This window comes from Dipodomys merriami, unplaced genomic scaffold, assembly GCF_024711535.1.
Source record: "Dipodomys merriami isolate MVZ:Mamm:240054 unplaced genomic scaffold, mDipMer1.0.p SCAF_148, whole genome shotgun sequence".
In the NCBI taxonomy this organism is placed as follows: domain Eukaryota; kingdom Metazoa; phylum Chordata; class Mammalia; order Rodentia; family Heteromyidae; genus Dipodomys; species Dipodomys merriami.
The window spans coordinates 1,506,328-1,530,843 of NW_027202804.1; the positions used below are offsets into that span (position 1 = coordinate 1,506,328).

General features: G+C 44.4%; 1 protein-coding gene across 1 annotated transcript in view; it reads right to left on the reverse strand.

The window, feature by feature from the left end:
- Nucleotides 1-24,516, reverse strand: part of LOC138826686 (synaptic vesicle membrane protein VAT-1 homolog-like) — a 97,680-nt gene that overhangs the window by 56,651 nt on the left and 16,513 nt on the right. Inside the window, exons 2-3 of the mRNA XM_070021916.1 lie at nt 21,763-21,892; nt 17,205-17,420 (exon numbers count right to left, since the gene is read on the reverse strand). Coding sequence (XP_069878017.1) covers nt 17,205-17,420; nt 21,763-21,892 — 346 coding nt within the window. The remainder of the gene's footprint in view (nt 1-17,204; nt 17,421-21,762; nt 21,893-24,516) is intronic.

Here is a 24,516-nt window from a genome sequence, read left to right on the forward strand (position 1 = left end):
AATATCTTTGGAGAGATTTACAGCCACATTTCTATCAGCCCGATCTATGTTCTGGGGCTTGGAGAACCAGACCAGAGACCTCAGGAAACCTGGGGAGAGTTGTTACAGCTACTCTGGGTCCTTATATAACTCTTAATGACAGACAAGCAGTTTCAAGTAAGATCTACTTACAGAAGAGCCAAGCATGGTAGACAAATGGTTAGAGGTACAGCTGCATTCCTATGAAGGCTCACACACTGCCTGGCCCACATGAAGTACTGAATACTGGCAGGCTTTAGCTATAACCATTTAGGAACTGGGATCGAGCCCAGCAGAAATTCTCATCACCCACTAAATGGGAATTTAAGACAGATGATCCTGTCAGCACACTGAGATTCAGCATTTGGTATCCGGGGTTCAACTAAACAAGAGGCTGCTCACGCCCCACTCAAAGAGACTCACTCTACAATGTTGATTTCTCATCTCATGGGAGAAGTGGAGCTTTGGCCCCAGAGAAAAAGACCCAGAGTTCTTCCGAGTCTCCTCTCTGCCTCTCTCCATAGTACCTTGGTCTGTGCTGCCACCATGGCCACCAAATCCTTCCCCTGTCTTTTCTCCTGGCTGATTCCTGAGCATCCTCTGACTCTGTCTCCTTCTGCTGCCCTTCCATCATCATGTGGCTATGGCTGTGTTTCTGAGCATGCATCTTAATGGAGGCAACAGATACTAATAAAATAAATGTCCTATTGAAAGTACAATGGCATACCTAAGCCATGGAGACAAGAGCCCCAATTTCAACCACTGATAAGATCCCATGGGTGCAGTAGGAATCTGCGCATATGCGGCACACCAAAGGCATGCATTAAGGTAGCAGGAAATGAGATAGAAACAGAAAGAACTCTCCTGGGGCCAAGTTACTGGGGCTCAAATAGGCCTTGTGATTGAGGCAGGCTCTCTAAGACAACAAGAGTTGGCTCAGTATCCAAAGTTTGGTTGTTTTTGTTTTCTTTTTAAAGGATATTTCTACTGCAGACGTGCCCATTTCTATACACTTGAAAGAATTCAGTTTATCTTATCCAAACACTTGTTTCCACAGCTCATGGAAACCACAGACCACTAGCATGGTCAAAGGACGGCAATCCATCAGCAGGCAGAGCTGGAGAATGCGCAAGAAGAATTCATGGAGGAAATAATGAGGGATTTTTTTTCTCCAAAAATTAAAAAAAAAGAGATTTTTAGTTGTGTTTCTCTCCATCTTTATCAATGCACTGAAGCCCTCCCAGCCACACAAGACAATGGCACGCGATCATAAAATCTAATCACTGGACTATTTGCACCAGCCGTTTGCTTTGTTTATGACAATACCACCCCCCACACTGGGATTCTGACACAGGGTCAGAATCTTTTTCTTTTTTCAGATGAATGCTATCGTTTGCCTGGCTCAACAATGCAGTTGACTTAGTGGCTGTAAAAACAGGAAATTTCAAATCGCCACGGTGCAAGCTGATTCCTGTAACCTACCATCTCAGGCAGCAAGGAATGTTCTAGTTCTCACCTATTATGCTCTGAGAACCAGTGGTTTCATTTTTCCTGTCTTGTTTGTCACTGGAAAGCTGGTGACCTACACCTGCACTCATTCTAACTTGGTGGAGGTGGGGGAGGGCGGTCAAGGTAGAAGGGTGAGAAACAGGCATTTTTCACGTGTTTAAGATATAAATCTGGACAACTTTTTCCTTTATGCCGGGAGTGAATCTTGAACTCAGGGCCCTACACTCTCAAGGCTGTCATTCTACCACTTGAGTAACACCTCCGTCCACTGCTGGCATTTTTAATGGCTAACTGAAGATAAGAGTCTCAGGGACTTTTCTGCCTCAGCTGGTATTGAAACTGGGAACTTCAGATCTCAGCCTTCCAGAGTAGCTAGGGTTATAAGCACGAGCCACTAGCACCCATGTTTTTGGTTTTTTAATCCAAACAAGCAGTAGATACATTCAGAAGATATGGTAGATAGGGTCTTCTTTGTTTTCCTCTCTTTCTCTTTTATTCACATGGGCCAGAGCATCAATGCTTATGCACTGGGTCCATATCAGCCTTGTCTTTATGGAACAATGGGTTGATAATGCAGGTTCTCGGGCAGCTTCAAGGTAGGGGCCCTGACATCCGGGTTGAACCAACTTCCTAGGGGATGCAGATGCAGCTCAGGATGAGACCGGCCGGTAAGAACCAGCATCACACTGTGGCAATTAGAAGAGAGCTCCCACAGTGCTCACCCACAATCTGTGATGAGTGTGTGCTTTAGTTCAAGCCAGAGCAGGGCACGGTGATTAGCACCCACTTTCTAAGTCCCCTGGGAAGAGGTATATAGTGAAGGCAAAGACTCCATGGCATCATCGAAGCCTCTTGCTCTGATTTGCTCTTTGATGGCCCAGTAACCCTCTCCTTCTTCCATGTCTCACGAGGTTGATGTCACAGTGCGTGGGTTTGGTGTGTGGGATCCTGTCAATCACAGCATGACTAACATGGGTTTCTGTGACTCAGAGATACAAGAGGAGAAATTAAGCCCCCGGCCCCATTAGCAGGAGCCAGAGCTCTCCAAGCATGGAAGTTTTGAGCCTTCCTGCTCCCAAGGCCTCAATGACACACCCTGGGTCTGGTCTCTTGGCAGTCACACCTCTGCTCTGTCACATGACTGCAATGGTGACAATACCCACCTCTCTCTCACCCTGTCTGCTCTGTACTCCTTCAACAGTGGTGGAGTCAATGCACTGACAGAGAAGTGAAGGCTCTAGATACATGGATCGATTCAGACTCAGCTGTAGAGAGCTGATGGAGTTCTGGGCAGGACACCCAGCTCTATAAATAAAACTCAGTCTTTAGCATGGCCTCTGTTATATAGGTACTTGTTCAAAGTCATTTTCCAGACGAAGGAAATGAAGCACAGAGAAACTGCCTCCAAGTCTCACAGCAGTAGCAGAGACAAGACTCGACCCCACATCATCTGTCTCCAGCTTCCATAATCTGAGCTTGACAGGACAGTATGGGGTCTGTAGGGGAGGAGGAGAAGGAAGGGGAGCCTCTGGCTCTCCTGGCTGGTCACTCTTTGTAAAGCACTGTGTCCAGCACTTACCACACATGGTGCGCTACCTTCTAACACCAATCCCCAGCATGAACATTAACAGAAAACGAGGGGCACACCTCCTCCAGGCTGTCCAACCAGGGTTGAAAATCTGAGAGCTAGTAAACTGGAAGGGATGAGTTTTAACCCATGCTCTTTTGTGCCTTGTTACTGGATTCCTCCAAACCATGAATCAGAAAAAGAGATGATGTAGAAATGGCCTGGTAAGATGAAGGTCCCACTATGAGGGAAGGGGAGAGGGGGGAAGAGCAACCCTCCTTTGTAGCAGGGTTGATATGATTACTGCATGTTAATTACTATAGTGTCATCATGAAATCTATTAACTTATATAATTAATATGTATTAGTAAGTAGCATAAATGATGAACCTCTGCGCCCTCATCTCCAACTCCATCCTAAGCGCTTACTGCCTTGGTGACTTTGGGCAAGTAGAGCTGGCTGATTCTACCCCATAAGCTCAAGTGTGGGTCAAAGGTCCATCATAGACCAAGTGCTCTATAAGCTGGCTCCTTCTGTGTTTCTCTCCAAAACCACCTCTTCTGAGAAGCCTCCCCAGAGCTCACTGGAAATGTTCATCTCTCCTGCTTTGCCCCTATATGTACTCTCATCCCTCCCCAATCCTCTTTCACGGTGGATTGTGATTCTTTTGTTTTTACCTCCTCCTCCTGGCTTCTTTCTCTGTCCTTTTCGCTCCTCCTCTCCTCTCCTCTTCCCTTTCCTGTCTCCCTATCTCTCCCTTCCTCTTGAAAAACAAAATCTCTTCCTTTTCTACAACCCACGAGGCTGTGAGTTTCTTCAGGAAGGCCCATATTTCCTCTAGGTCCACCGCACAGATCCAAGCAGCCATATACTAAATGGAAGAAATAGCAGAAGAGACAGAAGTTTGTGAGCAAAGAGAAAGATTCTCAAGAAGGACCCACAAGCCAGATGCTGGGGGTTCAGGAGATACTGCGGTGCTGTAACGTGTCAGCCGACCTACCATGGAGGACAGCTTGGGTTCGCTGCGTGGCTCACTGGGGGATAAGCCAGCATGGAGCATTCCATCTGAGCAAAAAGGAAAGGTGACCCCATGATGAGGTGTGGCTTGGGACTAAAACTAGCTGGCTTTAGGGAGCCCTGGACACACCGGGGCTGAGACCCTGAGTCCTGGCCTCACTCCTACCTACCCCCTTCAGTACTTATTCCTGAAGTCCCTAAAGTGAGCGGGAAGAACCAGGGCAGGCACTGAGGGCTCTGAGTAGATGGGCATCTGAGAGGAAGGAAATGGATTCTGGAATCTTGTATTTGTGTCTGACCTAACCACAGACCATTGGCTCTGAGTCTCAGTGGCTCCATCTGTAAAAGGGGTGAAGAGCTGACCCCCTGACCCCTCCCCTCCCCAGAAGGCTCGGTGAGATGCTCTCAGCAGTAGGCTGGTGGCCAGTCACACAGCAAGTGCTTAGGACCCTTGCTTTTCTTACTCGACAGAGATTCCATTCGGCATTATTACCTTTGGTCCAGTAATTTCCAGCTTAAGTGACTTTTCCCCAGGTTCTCTGGGATTTATGATCATCAATTACAGGGCAGATAGCTGAGTTCAATCTATCCTCATGGCCACCCTCACTCAACAGCCTACCATAGTTTTGTGTGCGATCGAAAAATAGGCCTGGACCCACAGAGCTGTGGACTTCGGCAACAGGAATGAAGCCATTCCTTACTTCTCTCCAAGATTTGAGTAAATTTCTGTGCAGTGGCACAGCCTGACCAGATGCGCACGGCTGCTCTATAATCTCCCCTTGCAGGGATCCCATGGACTCTCGCATCTCTCATCAGCCATGTGACGGGGGCCACAGGACAGCCCGGAGCTCCTAACTGGCCTCTTCACCCGAGGTGGACTACAGAAGCATGTTCTAGGATCCTGATCCATCCCAGCAGATGGCCAAGTCCCCTTCCTGAGGCTCCAAATCACCGAGGGTCAGGCCATTTCCAGGCTGGCTGTCTTCCACAGGGCAGATCTAGTGAGATTTCCTGGATGACTGCAACTGCCTAGCGGGATGCTGGATTTCCATTTCCAGCCAAATTACAATCTGTACCCAGTTTGAAGCTGTGGTTTTTACAAATAGTTCATTTTCAACCACATACAAAAAAGGTGTTTTTGAACTACTGTTAGGTCGGGTGACTGTGTAAACTCTACAATTGATTGTCCAAACTGACACTCTTTCTGACAGTGAAGGGAATGCTATTTATTTTCCTTGCTCAGTTGGCATAAACTGCACGTCCAGGTAAACAGGGTCCTAAGTCCATCTTAGAGCCATAGGAACCCTAACTGGTTCTCTCCTTCAATTCTGATGCTTAGATCTACTGCTCATCTCTGGAGAGACCTCAGCCTACTCAATCTGAGAGCTGTATCTAACCATGGGGATAATTGAGTCTACCTCACCAGGTAACCAGAAAGGTAAGAGCTAAGTGGGTAGAGGCTAGTGCAGGACTGGGCTCAAAGCTTACAAAGTAGAAGCTCACCTTCCTGACTCCTGTCTGCCATCTCCCAAGCACAGGCATTGGCGACCTGATGTGCAACGGCGCAGGTGCCCCGCTGGGGGAGACTAGGCTGGAGAAAGGCATCATCTCATTAACTGGGACTCTTAGGAGCAGGTGTCTGACCTTTGCTGCTACACCCTCTGATGTGATCAACAATGGCATCTGAAGGTGGCCGCTCTGGGGGTGAGCTTCTCAAACGCCCACCACTGCTCTGTTCCTACCAGCTCACAGAGATCACACACAGGGACTACGGGACGTCAAATCTCACCACTGAGGTGGAGGGTTAGGGCCCATCCCAGCTGGAAGGTGACACTAGACTCTAGATCAGTTTATGGGTCAGTCATGTAGGGAACAGAGATGACCCAGACAAGTCCCCCGACAGGAGCAACCATTGTGATTGCCGGCTGCTCATGGTCATTTCACCTTTCTACCTCCCTGTCTTCAGGTCTGCTCTTGTAGGAGTTGTCATGTGTCCAAAACATACTATCTAGCCATTTCATAGTGAAACACTTTCAAACTTAACTGGCTTTCTTTGTGCATGCAACAAGAGTTAAGTTATTCTCCTCTTGCTGACTTCCTTTGGTTCAATCCTGGGGATTGAACCCAGGACCTTGTACACATTTGGTAAGTGCTCTAACCATTGAGCTACATCCCCAGCCCTATTTTAACTCTTCATTTATTTATTTCCCATACTGGGAGTGTTGAAGTCAGGGCCTCATACTTGCTGAGCTGGTGCTCTACCACTTGAGCAATACCTCCAGTCCAACTCTTTTGCTGGTTATTCTGAAGATTAATAAGTCTCATGAACTTCCAGATCTCAGGCCCTGGAAGTATCTAGAATTACAGGAGTGAGGTAGTATGATAGTGCCTGGCTCTTATTTGACTCTTTAGATTGTTTGACAAGTTATTTCCCTCCTTAAACAATGCCACCAATGTCAGATCATTAGTCGCCTTTTATCTGAAGCCCCAGCACAATGCCAGGCACATTGAAGGTATTCACTCAACATGGAGAGGAATAATGAATGAATGAATGAATGAGTAAATACAAAACTACACATGTGTGAACATGTTGTCATACTATGGATCGGTGGAAGGAAGGAAGGAGACAGCCCTTATAAACAGAGCTCAACACATGGCCTGGTCCCACCAATATTGACAATTAAGTCCTTTCCCTGTCATTCCGACAAGATCTTGGACCAGGTACTTAGACTTAGCTCTCCTAGTGGGAGCCAAGAAGGAGATCCCCGGGGAGCACTTAGAGCACAGACACAGAGTCTCTCAACACGCAGGGATATTCTTGGGTCATCCATTCCAAGCTGTCTGGTGCAGAGGGAGATTTCTGATTTGACTTTTTCCCATAATATGTCCAAGATGATAATAACAAGGTAGAAATGGACAACGAATGGCCTCCCAAGTTAACCCATTTATTTGCAGGACAATTCTGTTTAGAAGGCCCAATGCTGTCCAATGGGTGTCCTTGTGGCCAGTTTGGCTCTAAGGAAGCATGGCTCACACAACAGCGGCTCTGTGTATCTCACTCCCTCACCATTGCCCTTTGGAAGTTTGCAATGCCCCACCTACATCTGGAATCTTCTCTTTTCCAGACTGGCCAAGTCCAGCCCATTCAGCTCTTTGTCAAATGGAACTGTGCTCAGTAGACAATGAGTTAATGGCAACAAGCCTCTTAAATGTGGCATAATGGGATTTACCAAGGCATCCTCAGGTCCAGATAATTCTTTGTTTATGCCAAACATTTTTTCTATGACAGGATTTGGGGTACCGCATTTGAATGGGTCGGAAAAATCAGAATAATAACACTAAAACCACAGAAGGGAGTCAGGTTGCCATTACTAACCACAGGCTAACCGTGTCATGCATAAACAGTTCTCTTACTGGTGCCTTCTCTCAGGAGAGAAGTCAAAGCGCACCATAGCATGTGGGTACCCTGGGCTGTGAGTGAAAAGAGAAATCTAAATTGAATCTATTGCCTAAGGAAGATCTTACTGTCCACTGGACCATGCCAGAAATGTATCTCCTACACGTAAATAAAAAGGCGACTGGATGGATTCCCTAGCACAGTCCAATATATATGGTGAGCCAAGATATATATAAGATCATATATTCATATTCACATTATTATATATTATATACTCGCTATATTTAGACAGATAGTATATACTCGCTATATTTAGACAGATAGTATATACTCGCTATATTTAGACAGATAGTAAGCCCAGGTTTGGGATGCAATGATGGAAAACTCCAGGGCTTCCTAACATCCTCTGACTTGACCTCTAAGTATTTAGAGGTCACCCTCACCAAAAAGAACTCAAGGTAAATTACTCATAGTTTCTGATTCCTGTCAAATCCTCCCTCCTGAAAATTTCCTGGCCTAACTGAGTGCAACAATTTCTGCAAGCACAGCACAAACTGAACATATGCAAAAGCTCTCCTGATACACATTAGGTATCAAACAGCGACACGCCATGATCCTCAGCTCCATGATCAACTGCTAAACTCTTCTTTAAAAGCATCACTGTGAATCAATGTGCGTCCAGGCCCACTGTAAAGAATGAAATTCAGAAAATCTGGGACACTATCTATCTATACAATGCCAACAGTACTGCCGTATCTCAGAGATAAACCCTCCACATGATTTGATGTATTGTGTTCTGGGTTTCTGTTATGGATTACCAACGCATTTGGTTCTCCACAAAATTGGAAACACAGTGAATAGCACTGTGATTATATTTTTTTCTCTCTAAGCTTATATTATGAATATTTTTGGTGGATTGTGACAACAGTTTTAACACCATCATGTTTTGAATGGCTGCAAAATATTCTATTATGGAATTCTACTGTAATTTCTTCTACTCAATCCATGTCTTACAGCAAATTATATTGCAATGCAATTATAAGGCATATTGCAGTGAATATTTTTGTATACTATTATACAAGGTGCAGTCTGAATCTATTTTGTCCACAATTGTTAACTTGGGCTCTAGTCCACTGCTGGCTGAATTTCAGAGATGGTCTATGTTTGAATAGAGATTGGTTATCTGCCTTTAATTTCTTTAGGAGATACTCCATGAGTTAGGGTTTTACCCTTTATTTTATTTTATAGTTTTGTTTTTTTGTCGCAGTACTGGGGATGGAACTCAGGGTTTCTTATATGCCACGCTGGTGTTCTACCACTGAACTATAACCTTAGCTCTGCAGCCTACATTTTTATATGGCAGTTCTACTGGCAAGCAATAATATGACCATAGGCTCATAAAGACATTTGGGATAAGAAAGTAGGAATTTCTATCTTTGTGGTTCACAAAAGGATATCATAAAGAGCCTTCTGAGGACTATCTCTGCTTTGAAGACTGTATTTTAGTAGTGGCAAATCAAACACGATCCCTGGCTTGATGGTTTATAAGCTGTGTTAAACCATGAAACTGTGTCTACATGTGGCACTCTTTTGATGATGACATACTCCAGTTCTATTCTTCTGTCCTTTGACCATGCATCTGTGACCTGCATTTGTCTGTGACTGGGGGTCATACAGCCCAGTATAAAGGTGACAAAGACCTGCCTCTACTTGGTCTTGTTGGGGAGGGGGGGTGTGAGCCCAGGCCTTGCACTAAATGTGCAGATTTTTTTCCCTCATCATGAGCTGTGCTCAAGAGAACAGTGCTCCGTTCAGTTGCTGCAGTTGGGGCTTAAAATATTTGCCTTCCTTAATGCACTCCTGACTGGACGTGTCTTCTAATCACCGCAAATCCAGGCTTTCAGTCTCCTAGCGTAAATAATCCCCTGGAAGGTTTAGAACTCTGTGGGAGAAATCAGGGGTCTGGAAAGGAAGGATTGCCAATTAAATTTGTATTTGCTCAGTCTAGGAACCTTAGTGGAACTGACCTTCTCTTGGGGCTGTGGGGTGAGGAAAGTTCTTAGCCTTCCTCTCTGAGCTGGGACAGCTTGGTTCAAACCCTCTACCTCATCCATTGCTCGGGATTTCTTCCTTGCCTTCCCTCTGTCCATCTCGCCTTTCAGAGGCCAGCACATATCATCAAAAGACAGTTTGGAGCAAGGCCACTTTGACACTCCAAAAATAGGTGAGAGAGAAACCAGGAACAGATGGGTCGACCTGGATTTGCTGTCTCCTTTCTCCTTCCACACCTAGTATTTGTGCACTGATGCACTGGTTTTGAGGGGGGAAAATTCCCAGTATGGATTTTACCTCTTTCCTTGCCAACTATCTGATTCTGTGTCACTGGCTCCATTTCAAAACTCTAAGTTTAAAAAAAAAAGTCTCAAAATTGCCTGGTGATCATAGTCTATGCCTCTTGAATTTGGGGGAACGCAGATAAGATAATGAATTCAACGTCCTCGGCAGCATGCTTGTGAAAAAAATTGAGCGTGGAAAGTGCATCGAATACTTAATGTTACAGATGTATCATGTATATAAATACACCTACTGGCATTGAAAAATCGCTACTTGGTTTTATCTTGAAATGAATCCATCTGTCGATTTAAGACTTACGAATAAAAACTTAGTGGAGGTGTGAGTCTGGAGAATAGGGAGGTTTGGGGAAGCCAGCATTAACAAGGTTCTCACAATATCTCTGCCAACTCTACCACCACCTGCCCCTGAGAACCAGCCATGCCCAAATTTGCAGCTCTCTCTCGCCAAAGATCACACTCTCCTGGGTTTTGTACCATGTTTCCTGGCTACTTTAAGAACTATGCTACCCAAGCTGGGCATTGCTGGCTTCTGCAGGTCATTCTAATGGCACAGGAGGCTGGGATTGGAAAGAATATGGAGGGAGAAGAATGGAGGAGGAGGCTGCAAAAGAAGGAAAAGCAAATAAAGAAATAGGACAGAAAGAGAATGGGAGGAAGAAGGGATAGGCAGGAAGGTATGGATGGGTTTGGTTGGGGAGGAGTCTAGCTTGTGAGAGGGCTAAGCCAGGATCCAACTTCCTCTTCCTGTCCTGCCATACAGTTAAGGCAAACTTCATCTACCATGGAGTGAGTTGGAAAAGCCACCTATCAGGATAACCCGTGGTCAGCTTAGGACACAGGGTGTCTATAGCTGGGGCCAACAGCCTGGTGGGAATCGGGGGGAACAGAGACCTTATAGCCGCTGTTTGCTACGTGCTCATTTGTCTCCAGTGGAGCTGATTCGTCTTAATATGGCAATCATATTTGTAAAAGCAACCGAGCCCTTGCCTGATGTGTCATGGAGGATGCAGATGGGTCTCCAGGGTCATATGACCTCAGCCAAGATCAGTGCACATGCTTTGAGCTCTCAGTGTGTGTTCAAGGGGCCAGATCTCCAGAGCAGAATTTTCCTTAACGTTTAATTGCACCTCGTATGTTCAAGGAAACTGATGTTTGCAAAGGGACAAGTAAGAGCATCCCATTAATCATGAGAGTGCCAAGCAGTGGCTGTGAGACAAGATATGAAGGGAAGTGAGATTGATTTCACCACCCTCACTTCCAGGAAGCTGAGATGGCTTCACCTGCCCCCACTTCAGGCTTCAACAGCTACTCACCCTCGCCCAGATCGCGTGATGTGCTGCTCCCTTGTTTCTGGCTATAAATGTCAAAGGACCACTGAGTAATGCTTTCTAATTGGACAATTATAGCAGTAGTAATAATAGGATGGTAATAATGGTAGTAATATAGCAGCTAACACGTGAATTTTCTAGGAGCCACAGAGCATGTTAATCCAATTACATGGTCCCTTTTATGAAACACCACATAAAGATGAGAATATGGGTATTATGCTTATTTTTTTAACAGATAACAAAATGAGGTTACAGGAGGTTTGAAAAAATGTGCCTTGGGTCTCTTATGTGGAAACTAGAGAAGCAAGGATAAACTAATTCTTCTCTAAATGCTAGACTTTTTTTCTGGTATACAGGTTAGAACTCGGGGCCTCATGTTCACTATATTGAGGCTTTACCACTTGGGCCATTTATCTAGCTCTGGTTTTTTTGTGGGTCATGGGTCTTGAACTCTGGGCCTGGGCACTGTCCCTCAGCTCTTCAGCTCAAGGCTTGCTCTCTACCACTTGAGTCACAGTGCCACTTCTAGTTTTCTGGTGGTTAATTGGAGATAAGAGTCTCACAGACATTCCTGCTCAGGCTGGCTTTGAACTGCGCAATCCTCAGATCTCAGCCTCCTGAGTAGATAAGATTACAAGCATGAGCCACTGAGGCCTGGCTCAGCTCTGAGTTTTGTTTTTGTGTTTTTTTTTAAATTTTTTTTTTCAAGAACTCTTCTGCCAGGTTGGTCTTGAACTTTGATCCTTCCACTCTAGTCTCCAGGTAGCTAGATTTATAGACATATGACCATCACCCATGACCAGCCAAAACCTGGGTGATCTAAATAACTTCCTTTGTTCTTCTTTCCTTAATATCTTCATTCTTTTTTTCAAGTAGTTAGTGAGCCACACCTACCTGCTGGGCCATGGGCTTAGAGCTTGGGATACAGGGTTGAGGGATTATACCACCCTGGCCTTCCAGGACATGAAATCTGGAAAGTTAAGGCCCAGGACAACTCCAGCACTGAATCTGCCTGGCTTGGAAATCAGCTGGTCAACCAAAGATCCTCCCCTTCTCTCAGCCCTTGTTCACGCCAGGTTATTCTTAGAGAAGAAAGCCTGCCAACAAAACCCATCTTACTCGAAGCAGAAAGAATCTTCTCTCAGCACTGTATCCCCGCTACCCCATCTGCATCTCAGCACTTAAAAAACAAAGAGTCCTGATTCAACAAAAGCCCCATGCCAGCTCTTCTTTTTAATATAGTGTGCCCTGTGGCAAGTCACTCACCTCTCTGTGTCTTTTTCCTCTGCTAAAATGGGGAGGTAATCTTTTCTGCCTCATAGAGAATGTATGGAAATGGCTGGGGTTAATTTTGTTTTAGCACTTTGCCTCTTAAGAGCTGATGTGTTTATTCCGCTGATACTGAGTAAATGAATCCTGTCTCCAAGGCCAAATTCAACCTTTACAATATTTATGATGAAGGTAGCTTCTTCAAGCAAACATGAGTTACTGTGAAGGAGTGAAATAAAGATCGAGGGATGCTTTAGCAGGGCACGGATGGGGCCCAGAAGAAGTGTTATAGATATAAACTTTTACCTGGCAGCAGACTAGAAGTATGAGGAATGCGGTATCTGGCTTGGGCATCAGAAGATTCTAGAAATTGGGGGAGGGATGGCAGGACGCCATATCATGACATATCTGACAAGAGCATGTCTAACATTTCAGAATGCAGGTGCTTGATTCCCAGGCTAGCAGTTAGAGAAGCGGGGGCTTCTAACCATACCAAATCCCCGCCTCACCTCAAGGAAGTTAATCCTCATCCTTTTGATTATTTATGAAGGACATGATGGAGCTACTTTGTTCTCTTTAAATTTTTAGCAGTTCTGTTTCCTATCATTGCAGGGCCCTGGGGGACTGAATGTTTGGTGGCAGGGCAGGTGGAGGGAATTAGGGAAGAGGCAGGTATGGCCGAGGCTGCTGCTATGTGGAGGGGCAGTGTTAGCGCTACCCCTGGATGTTGGGTTCCAATTTTCCCCTCTGACTAACTGGCGTTGTGGTCTTAGAATGGAAACAGTGGAACTCTTCGCAGTGGGGATGGTCAGAGGTGTACCAAGTGCTTGTGGGTGGGAAACTGAGTCTTATGGTAGTCAAGAAGAGAGAGCTGGGACTAAGCTGAGGGCTCCTGCCCCGATCATGTCCTCCTTACTGTTCTGTACCCTCCAGCATGGAGGACTTCATCCAAGTTAAATGAATAATGATTCCAAAGAACCCAGCACAGAGCTGAAGGTTGTGACTCAAGTGGTATAGGACTGGTGTAGCAACTACAAGTTCCTGAGTTCAAACCCCAGTACCGTTAAATAGGATTGGCAACAAAACTGTTGAACTTCCAGACCTGAGTCCCATTCTGTTTCTTCTTCCTTTCCTTTCCCTTTAAGTTTCAACTGGATCTAATTAAGGGCATTACCATCTCAGGCCATCTGGTGGTGATATGTCAGAGGGAAGCCGGTTCTTCCACGGTTTAGAGGGCGAGAAGGCACTTGGGAAATGCCAGCAACAGCATAATCTGTTCTGGATGGAGTTGTTCCAATGCCAGAGGAAAATTCCTCAAAATCCCAGCTAAGGTCGTCAAGCCTCGGGTACTGTCTGCAAATCCCCTGTCCCCGCCTTTGGTGCACAGTAGACAGAAGACTTAGTGGCATTAGCATTGATTGGTTTTTGAAACCCAATTTAGGCAGCTTTATCTTAATTAGGCTTAATCTTCTTTTTTTAAACTATCTCATCAGCACCAACTTTGCAAATGTATTCCAGGGCTATAATCTGTGGCTCTTTAAATGTCTATACTTACCACTGGGTAGAGGTTGAATCAATATTTATTACATGAATGAGGAAACTGGAGGAAGGAAGAATCTGTGTCCTCTCAACATGGCAGGGTGTAGAGTGGAAACAGAATAGGTTTGGAGTCCAGCAGGTTAGGGTTCAAATCCCTGCTCTGTCATTTGCTCCCTTGTGCTTTTCTCAAGTTTCTATAGGATCACCACAGGGAAGAGGAAAGGGGGAGGTAGACCAGGAAAAGTGGCCTCATTGCTGTATTAGTTAACTATGGCTGCTGTAACACCAATGATTACAAACTTGGTGGTTCAACACATACTTATTATTACAGTGCTAGACATCTAAAGACCACTGGACAAAAATCAAGGTGTTAGGCAGGGCTGGGTTCCTACACCGGGGAATCTACTTCCTGTCTCTCCCAGCATCTAGTGGCTGCAAAGCCTCTTCAATGGAGCATCTTCAAATTTCTCTGCCTCTTGGGCCTCCCTCTTCCATCTTTAAGGACCCCAGTGATCACTTTGGGTCCATAGGCCAAGCGAATGTCTCCATCTCGAGGTCCTTAGCCCAACTGCATCTGTGAAATTCCTTTTGCCATGTAAGGCAACACACTCGCCGGTCTGTCTGCAGGGCGCCATTATCCTGCCTGCTACCTCAACCATGAATGTGACTGGCAGAGATGGGAAGTGCTTCTCTTCCTCCCCAGGGTTCACAGATAATATGTATGAACCAATGGGGCTCCCCTACCTCGAGAACTGGAGAAGAATCTAATTCTAACTGGGGTCAACTCACTGTGCTGTCTACCCTGGAGGGTGGGTGGTGCTGGCTCCTCTCTGGATGGGATGCCTCCATTTGTGTATGGTAGCATCAAGCCCAGCCTAGTTGCGTGGTCACATACACGAGCCTGCACCACTGGACAAAACTCCATTCTCTCATGGTGGCTGCCATGTAGCGCCTACCAAATCATCATTGGGAGAAAAGCTGCTCAAGATTTCCCCACCTCCCCGCCCCACCTTCCTCAGCCCCACCTGAGTTATGAGTTCAAAGATTAAGTCAGATCACATCCTTCTGGATCCCCCATTTATTGTCTTTGGCTAAATTTTACTTTACTTTGATGCTGTTTCTGATGCATGGCATCAGAAAACATTCGTAGAGATAGTTGCGTTCGCTGGAACAATTCCAGTGAAAATGTGCACTGTTTTTCATATGTCTCTCATGAGAATCAGGAGAATGTGGGGAGGGGGGATGCAGATATGCCTACTATCTCCCAAACAACGAGTTATGGTTTTCTCTAGTAATGGCTTTGCTTCCATTGAATTCAAATGGATGATGATTTCTCTCCATTTCACTCACTGTTACAAAGCTAAGAGACAACACCGTTGTCCAGCTCAACAAAGCTTAGGACACCATAGCCTGGATTTTGTATATTATCTTATTCTCTTCTCTGCTTGCTTTCCTCATTTCCTTCACCTATTTTAGTTCTTATTGTCCGAGGTGTCTCTAAGCCTAGACTAAGGAATGGTAAAAAACAAAACACAACAAAAGAACTTCTGTTATTTCCCAAGATTTTCTGCCCTTGATAATTCCCCCCTTTCATAGGAACAAACACAAGAGAAAAAAAATAAAGTAAAATGAAATGAAACATCACCAGTGCCAACAAAGAAACTCTTGGCAGGACTGAGAGCAACATCACTGTAAAGACTGGAGTTTATGCTGATAATATGAAAACAAATCTCTAACACTTTGTATGCTGAGCACGCTACAATAATAAATGCCAGCATTTTAAATGGCTTGCTTGCTGTGAGCAGATTGCTGGAACTGAAATCTATCTCTTTTCTAAGGGACTTTTAGCTTTTATTATATCTTTATTCACGGTCAAAAGACATCAGCAAATTTGCTAAAGTGATTGAATATATTTTTTGAACAACATCCCTTTTCGTTCATATCTTTGCCGCCATCATTTTGGATGTAGGCTTGTTTCCTTGGAGAGGAAATATAGGAATGTGCTTTACATTGGCACAGAGTTTTGATACAGAGTTTTGAAACAGCCAGGATTTTTTTTAAATCAATGTTCATAAAACCTTCACCTAAAATATTTCTAGGCTCTGGTGGGTTACACTTACATAATCCCAGCTACTCAAGAGCCTGAGATTTAAGGATTAAGGATCAAAGCCAGCTCAGGCAGGAAAATCAGTAAGACTCATATCCCCAGTGGCTTACCAAAAAGCCAGAAGTAGAGCTGTGGCTCTACTTGAACAAAGAAGCTAAAGGACAGTGTGCCTAGGCCCTGAGTTCAAGTCTTAGTAACAGCATCAAAAAAAAATAGAAAAGAAAATACACTTAGTTCTAAGAGTAACTACAGAATCACCAACTCTTGAGAGCCTTTCAAACCCTGTTAGATGATATTTTGGGACCTCTTTCTTGTGGATCTCTGCATGCACAGAGTCTAAAACACAGTATTGCTTAATATGGATTTACTGAGTTGGTGAGTGATTCCCTGACTCTCAAAAATACTAGAGTTCCATCCAAGCCAAGCTGACCACAATGCAGACACACTACCTGCTATGGGACAAGGGGGTGGGGGGTGGAGAGCACAGCCTCTACTGAATGACAGGGACTCAGACGGTGCAGTGAAACCATGTACAAACATCTGCCTTCCTTGAGCTCCCTCCGTTTACCTCCTTGGCAAAGACATCCCAGAAAAAGACAACACAAAATCCGCTACCTGCAATGACTTTCCTGGGTGTTCTCTGGTCAATGAATAATTCCTAGTGTGCCAGTCTTATCTCTGCCACCTTTTTCCCACTCAAGAAAATATACCAGCACACAAAAGAATACACGTCATAAACAGAGGAGCTATCTGGAACACGGTGTCATTCATTGCGAAAGTAAGTAGCCCACCATTTTGGCACTTCAGATTATACTATCAGGACATGAGAGAGCCCACAATGATGAATGTATTTGATTCTACCCATGATGAGGACCACCTCCCCTACCAAAGCCAGCTGAGATCCCTGTGCCTTCTCATGCCATCCTGGTGACTTTTCTAGGCTCCAGACAAACCCTATACCCAGCGTCATCATAAACAAAGCCTGTGCAAGCCACGTGAGCACCGCCAGAACCACAGATCGCTCCAAAGAATCTGCTACACGTCACTTTGCTTCCGCCAGCATGACTTTCTGGAAGCTGCATCACAAGCAGCCAACTTACCACTCCACCGCCGGCTGAGTGCACCAGCACGGACATCCCTTCCCGGAGGTTGGCGACCTCAAAGAGCATCATGTAGGCGGTGACGAAGTTCATGGGGAAGGCGGCCGCCTCGGAGAAGGTCATGTCATCTGGGATCTTGTAGACAAACTCCGCTGGCGTGCACACCACCTCTGCCCAGGCATTATAATTGACAAAGGCCATCACACGGTCCCCGATCTGAGAATGGGGAAACACAGGGTTAGTGAAGGCTCTGTGAGGGACCAAAAGTAGCAGGAACTGTCCATGGTACAAAAAGGATAAAGCACTTCTCTACCCACATTCTTCTGAGTCTCACAGTCCTCTATTCATTGATGAAACGAATAACTTTTTGTACAGTTGTAGCAAACACTCTATCCATGGCTAGTGAAGTTTAATGTTTAACAACTAACTTGAGGGACCGCCCACAGCTCCATGGTTCCTGTCTACCCATCTTTACCTCGTCCTTAGTTCCAAGGAAGTTGGGTGGAGGAAGATCTGTTCTATCTGTGACAACCTGAACATCATTGTAGGGAGCAGGAAGAGGCCAGGGCAATATTGGCAGGGTTGATCAAGGCAGGAAGACCCTTCCTCCATTCTTGCAAAACCACCTTTCTCTTGTACTCTTCTTGAGGGTTCCTCAGGCTTTAGCTGCCATATCTTAATCATCCTTGGACTGACAATGTAGCTGAAGAATTCATCACTCCTCGTTGGGAGAATTTCCTATATTTGCATTTGATCCTCACAGGAAAGCTATCACTTCTCAGACAGGAATGATGAAGCAGACCCTGTAATGTTCATTAGAACTAAACTACTTAATCTGCATGATCTCTTCATGGACAAAGGGAATAGAGGGTCTCAAAGGTTGAGTCTCTGCTCTAAGATGACCCAGGAGAAGGTTGTCTGATCCCAAACGTTTTCACAGCGTCCTAGTCATCTCCTTGTCAGGACTGTTCCTTCAGCCCCCCTTTCAATCTGAAGTTTTTTAGGCACTGAAGATACCTTTGTAAACAAGGTATAGCCTATGCTCTTTAAACGTTTAACCATTTGCTTTTTAAAAAATTCAGTTGGTCAGTACTGCCAGTGACTGAGTGTAGGAGGAGGCAAGACCGTTCCGAAAAGATATTTTAGTAGAGAATAAAGCCCTAAGCCAAAAGCAGGACGCACTGGTGGTAATGGTGCATTCGGTCCAGAGATGTTAAGATCATTTATTGTGTGGGGAAGGGTGGGGAGGGCAGGCCCAGGGATTCCAGACGAGCCGATAGGAAAATTCCCAGGCCCACTGGGGATTTGCCAGGCTGGCCAGTCGTGTTTATTTTGGAACAGCATTGTCATAACTGGGGTGTGTGGCTGGCAGGGTTTGCAAGGACCCATTTGTCCAGCCAGCCAGGAAATGAAAGATAACAGACCAACCCTGGCCCTTTTCAGTTCTGCATAATGAGAAATTCAAGCAGATGAAGCAGGTGGGGAGAGCATGGACAACATTCTAAGTGATTCCGGGCATCTCTGCTTTGGGTTCCAGCGTGTCCTTAGGTCAACGTGCCCAGCTGGCCCATTGCAGGAGAGATGTCCCAGTCACAGATTGTCCTGTCGCAGCCATACAGGCAATGCAGAGCCAAGAGAGAAAAAAGGCCAACAATCTACCACCGCAGCCTGGCAGACTTTCTGATTCCCTCTTTTCTTTATCCTCTAGAAGTTTCACCTAAGTTCAAGTAGGCTCTCCCTTCCCTGAGATCATCCTGAGATCTGGACAAGGAAAAGTCTGCTTCAGAACCGTATATGTTGTTGGATGCCTGTGGCTCACGCCTGTAATCCTAGCTACTCGAGATCTGAGGACTGGGGTTTGAAGCCAGCCTGGGCAGGAAAGTCCATGAGATTCTTCTTTCCAATTAGCCATCAGAAAGCCAGAAGTGGAGCTGTGGCTCAGGAGAGTGTTAACCTTGAGTAAAAATGGTCAGGGATAGTGTACTGGCCTCAATATCAAGCTCTGGGACTGGCAGGTGCGCGCGCGTGCGCGCACACACACACACACACACACACACGCACGCACGCACGCACGCACGCACGCATGCACGCACGCACACATTGTGTTATCTGGGGCTTCTGTTCCCACTTGCCTTCCTTCCCTCCCCAAGCACATGGGAGGCTGAAGCAGTAGATCTCAAGTTGGAAGTCAGCTTTGGCTATAATAGAGAGAACCCTAACTCAAAGAAAAACCAAATAAAACCCCAAGAGTGGAAGTCTACATAAGAAGGACTAGGCATAGGGAGAAATGGAAAGAGTGCCACCGGTGAGAGGAGCAGCAGCTAGCATTTATGAGAAACGTTTTACATGGCAGCCATTTCCCTAAGGATTTCACGTCATCTTCAAATGTGGACACTGAGTTTCTTTTATCAGGAGTTGAAATAGCTAAACACTGTGTATGGGTGGGGGAAGGGAGGAAGACTCTTCTCTTCAGAATCCTGGGGTTTCACCCCCCACAATCTATCATCATTAACAATGACACAATGAATACAAATGACACAATGAATACAAATAAGTGAATAAATATTAATAGCTTGCATGAGTTGCCAAGTATTAGTTATATGAAATCATTCTGGCACTATTTGATATGTCAGTTGCTTCTATGAAGACTTGAATGCAAAAACCCAAATTCCTGGGGTCAGAATGATTTCTTCAAAGACTCATATCTTGCATATGTAAGCTTAGGCACATTTTCTTATCATTGATTTCATTTATTTATTTACTTATTTACTTTTGAGGTATAAGGGTTTGAACTTAAGCCTGTAATTGTTAGGCGGCCACTCTACCACTTAAAGTTGTGTCTCCAGCTGTTTCTGCTTTCGCTGTATTTCAAATAAGGTCTCAATTTTTGCCTAAGCCAGGTGGACTGTAATCCTATTTATGATTTCTTCTGGGAGAGTGGCATGTGCGACCATACGCAGCTTTTCATTGGTTAGGATGGGAGTCTTGTGAACATTTTGTCCAGGCGTCTTTGAACAATGATCTTTCCAATCTCAGCTTCCTGAGTAGTCAGGATGATAGGCATGAACCACCCTGCCTAGCAATTATCAATTAGCAATTGATAATTAGCAATAATCACATCTCAGATAAACCTCACTAGCACAAAGCTTGTATCATTTTCTTTGTGGCTTAGTAATTATGTTTTACCCTACCTAAACAAAAACAAGCAAAAATTCTTTGAATGGGTTCTATTCTTTTCCCACAGTACAGATGAATCACTGAGTTTCTACAGACATTTAAACTGAGGCAAAGAGAGACAAAGTACTTGCCAAAGGCCACTGAGCGACAGAATCTGGTGTGTGACTTCAGATACAAACAACTGATTCATTACAGTGGACATAAATATAACCAAAGAAGCACAAAACATTCCAAAAGAAGCCAGGTGGGATATTAAACCCCTATATTCTAGTAGTCAGGAGACTAAAGCAGAAGAACCACAAGTTCAAGACCAGCCTAAGCAATTTATCAAGACTATGTCTCAGAATAAAGAAGGGCTAGTATAGTTCAGTGGTAGAGTGTCTTGTTCAATCCTCCAACATTTTACACACACACACACACAGCAGAAACATGTAATTATATGCAAATGTACATCAGGGGAACTCTTAATTGGACTCTAAGTTTTCTCACCACTAAAAGTGAGTGTAATATTAACAAAAGATCCTTGTGAAGACCTAATGTGTATGCAATATGCAATTACATGGTGCATGAAAATGAGGAATGAGCAATATGTGTTAACACCTAAACAGAACTGGCTTCTTCCTAACCTCACAGATTAATGACTAAGCTGAGTGCAGACGCACTATACTTCAGGAAGCCGAATGAACAGCTGACTAATGAAGACATGGAGGGAACGGAGAGAGACTGTGCCCCTGGCAGAGTCCAGACCCTGGGAGGCCAAGGGATGAATGTCAGGATCTCATCTTCAAAGCAAGGATTTCAACCAGGTGCTAACGGGGGTATAGCATTGGCCTCCTCTTCTTCCCCAAATCATAGAGCAACAGAGGGTATGAATTTGACTCCAGTATATTGTATGCATGTATGCAAATATTACAATACAACCCCTCTGTCCAATTAATAGATGCTAATTTTAAAAAAATCAGGAAGACACCCCCTTAACAGAGGAACTGATAGCCTCTAGTGTAAATACAGCAAAAGAAATGAAGTTTTTTTAACCACTCTGACAGTTCATCTCATTATTTGAGTCTACTAAAAAAAATATACCCAGCCCGGAGCAGATGAGCCCAAATCATTTCTTTACTGTTGGGCCTCTGGAGAAAGATTCTCATCCTGCACTGCAACTGATCAAAGCAACAGAACTGCTCAGCTGACTCCTGCCTGGATTCCGTCTCCAGCCTGACTGTACAGAAGAGAGTTATGAGACTTCTGAAGAAAGCCTACCATTAACAAATGTCACCCATAAAATAGTAATACATGTTTCAGATGTGTTTTGGTGTAGTCTTTCATCATCTCAATGGATTCTAGATGAGTATCACTCTTGAAGTCAGAATCAAAACCTTACCTCATAGCCTTTCACACTGTCCCCCAGAGCTTCAACAATTCCAGAACATTCAAATCCTGGCACCAGGGGAGTCTTGGGAGGGTTGTCGATATTTCCTTGTCGTACCATCAGGTCAATGAAGTTCAATCCACTGTGAAAAGAGAGAAATTCAAAATGAGATGCAAACAGAGCACCGACCTGGTTTTCTTTCCTTCCCTTTTCTTGTCTTCCATTCTTTTCTTCCCTTCCTTTGTTTTTCTTCTTTTTTTAAAATTTCTTTCTGGCTTAGTGTCTCTAATAGTAAGGCCACTTAGCTAGATGTCATCAATAAAAACAAAATTCAATTACTTCTAGGCAGATAAATAATGGACTTCTGGCAGCGAAAATAGTGGCAGTTTTCACTTTAATTCGAAACTGAGCCCTTTTGTCCTCTCTTGGAGCCTGTTTACTCTCTCTGGAAACACATATTGACTAGCCTAATCATTAGACAATCTAGTACTTAATCAAGGGTATGAAAAAAATATATATATATAAATGCCAGGAAGAGGTACAAACAGACACATGGAAAGCAGCCAGACACCATGGCCTCCAGCCAAACTACAAGAAGGAGAAAGGAGACCTAATTGAAAAGATCTCAAAACAGCCAACCACTTCCCCTCCATCATCACGCTCATTTATGCCAGCACCTTGCGCACAGACAACACCCAAAAGGATGAATGGGAGCCATCAAGAGACTGTATTATAACCTGCAGGAGGAGGGGAGCTCCAAAAGAGACATCAAAGCCCTGGTCTGATGGATATGGGAACGAACGCTGGATCTAAATTATCTCTGGATAAAGGAAGTTACTGGATATATTCTCTTAACACATGACTTTAAAGAATGCTATGAAAATATACCTAAGTCATCACCATGGGAAGGCATCTACTTGCTTCTAATGCACCATTTCCCCAAAGTGCCCTTGGGAGTTGCATTAAATACCCACTTACTAATAGAACACATCCCATGGAGCGTGTATTTTGCCTCCCGAAGAGTGTGATTGTAATGTGCTTCTTGGTTTTATCAACCACCATCTAAGAAAGACTCACATTGCAGAACTCAAACTTCCCAGTCCAACCCATGAGCCATTATCCCCTGGCTGTATTATCCCCTGGGTTGAACTTTTAATCACATCTTGCCAATTTCTTCTCTTTGGGATCAAGGAAGCATCTAATTCTGCCTGCAGTCCCCAGTCTAGCTCATCAGCCGTATCCACAAAGAATGCATGAGAACAAAAAGGGATGCCTTCCTTTGAAAGATGGGCTCAAAACTTAACCAACTTCTCAAGGTGTCCTGACCATATTGCCCAGATGGTTATAGCTCTTAAACTTGCTACTCTAACCTCCCCCCACCTTGAAGGCAGCTTACATTTCTTTGCTTCCAGAGATCCTGAGCATGCAATAGATCCCAAGTACTACAAATAGGTTAGGTACCCAAGTAACATCTGCTGAGTGAAGGAATAAATTAATCAAGGATATTCAAAATTTATGTCTCCTGTTTGAGCAAATTCTCCAGTCTACCACGTTTACCTGTGTGACCTGGGGAAGGTGTAATAGATTCTCCAAGCTCCAAGGTCCTCATCTAAAAAAGCAGGGATTAGGTAGTGCCTACCTAATGGGCTTGCTGTGCAAATAAATAAAGCAATTAAACAAGATATAGAGAATATTCAATAAGGTTAGTCTTCAAGTGCACAGCTCCAGTTACAAAGGCAAGTATGTGAAGCATTTTGGGAAGACTCATTGGAAAAGGATTAAAGACAGCTATAGAGCTGACTCAGGGAAACTTCAGCAGTCCATAAATTTCGCTTCTATGAAACGGTCCATTTTACAACACAATCGAAGAACAAAGCTTCACTGTCTAACAATAAAAGGAATTTCTACATTCTCAAACAAACACTCTAATGCATTCCAAGCATAGTTTAGCTCACTGTGTTTCCCTTTGTGTGAAAACTTATGATTTCCTAAGACCCTGATGAAGAAATGTCAGAAGAAATTACTGGACAGTTCTGCAAATGCAGAAGATCCCCTGGAGAAGAAAGCCTTCATTCTAGAGCTGATTAACTGTCAGACACCATCCAGCCTGAGCTGGGCCTGGGGACAGGAAGTGGAGAAGAGCTAGGACTGACTATCTAACAGACTGTAGCTTCCTGTTTCATCAGAAAGGCAATCAGTGATTCTGCCAAGTTGTGGTCTTGCTAAGTCTGCTTATTTTACTTAACATAATAATCTCCAATTCCATTTGTTTTCCTGCAACGACATAATTGCATCTTCTTTAGAGTTGAATTCAGCCCTATATATCTATATCAGCTATATGTGCATATAATGATATTCATAATGTGATATGGATATATTACATTATACATATGTTTGTGTGTGTGTGTGTGTGTGTGTATCTCCCTTCTGGTATGTGGCCCAAAAGTAGTATAGCCTATAGCCATAGTTACTTCTTTATGAAGACAGATGAATCTATCCTGAAATTTCAGCATGAAGTTGAGCTATATGGGTCTTGAGGCCTAGTACAGCATACAGACTGGTTATGTGTCTTGCTTTGTGTTGGCAGACTGGACGCTCTCTCCAAATCTACTGTCCTCCTTTTCTCTTCATTTTCAATGCCATCCCAACTTCTGAATGATGTTTCCCTTTAAAGAATATTTTATCTACTATTACAGAAGCTGGCAAACTTAGGCTTGTTATCAGAATTCCCAAGGAGGGCTTGTTCACATAAATTGTTGAGCCTGA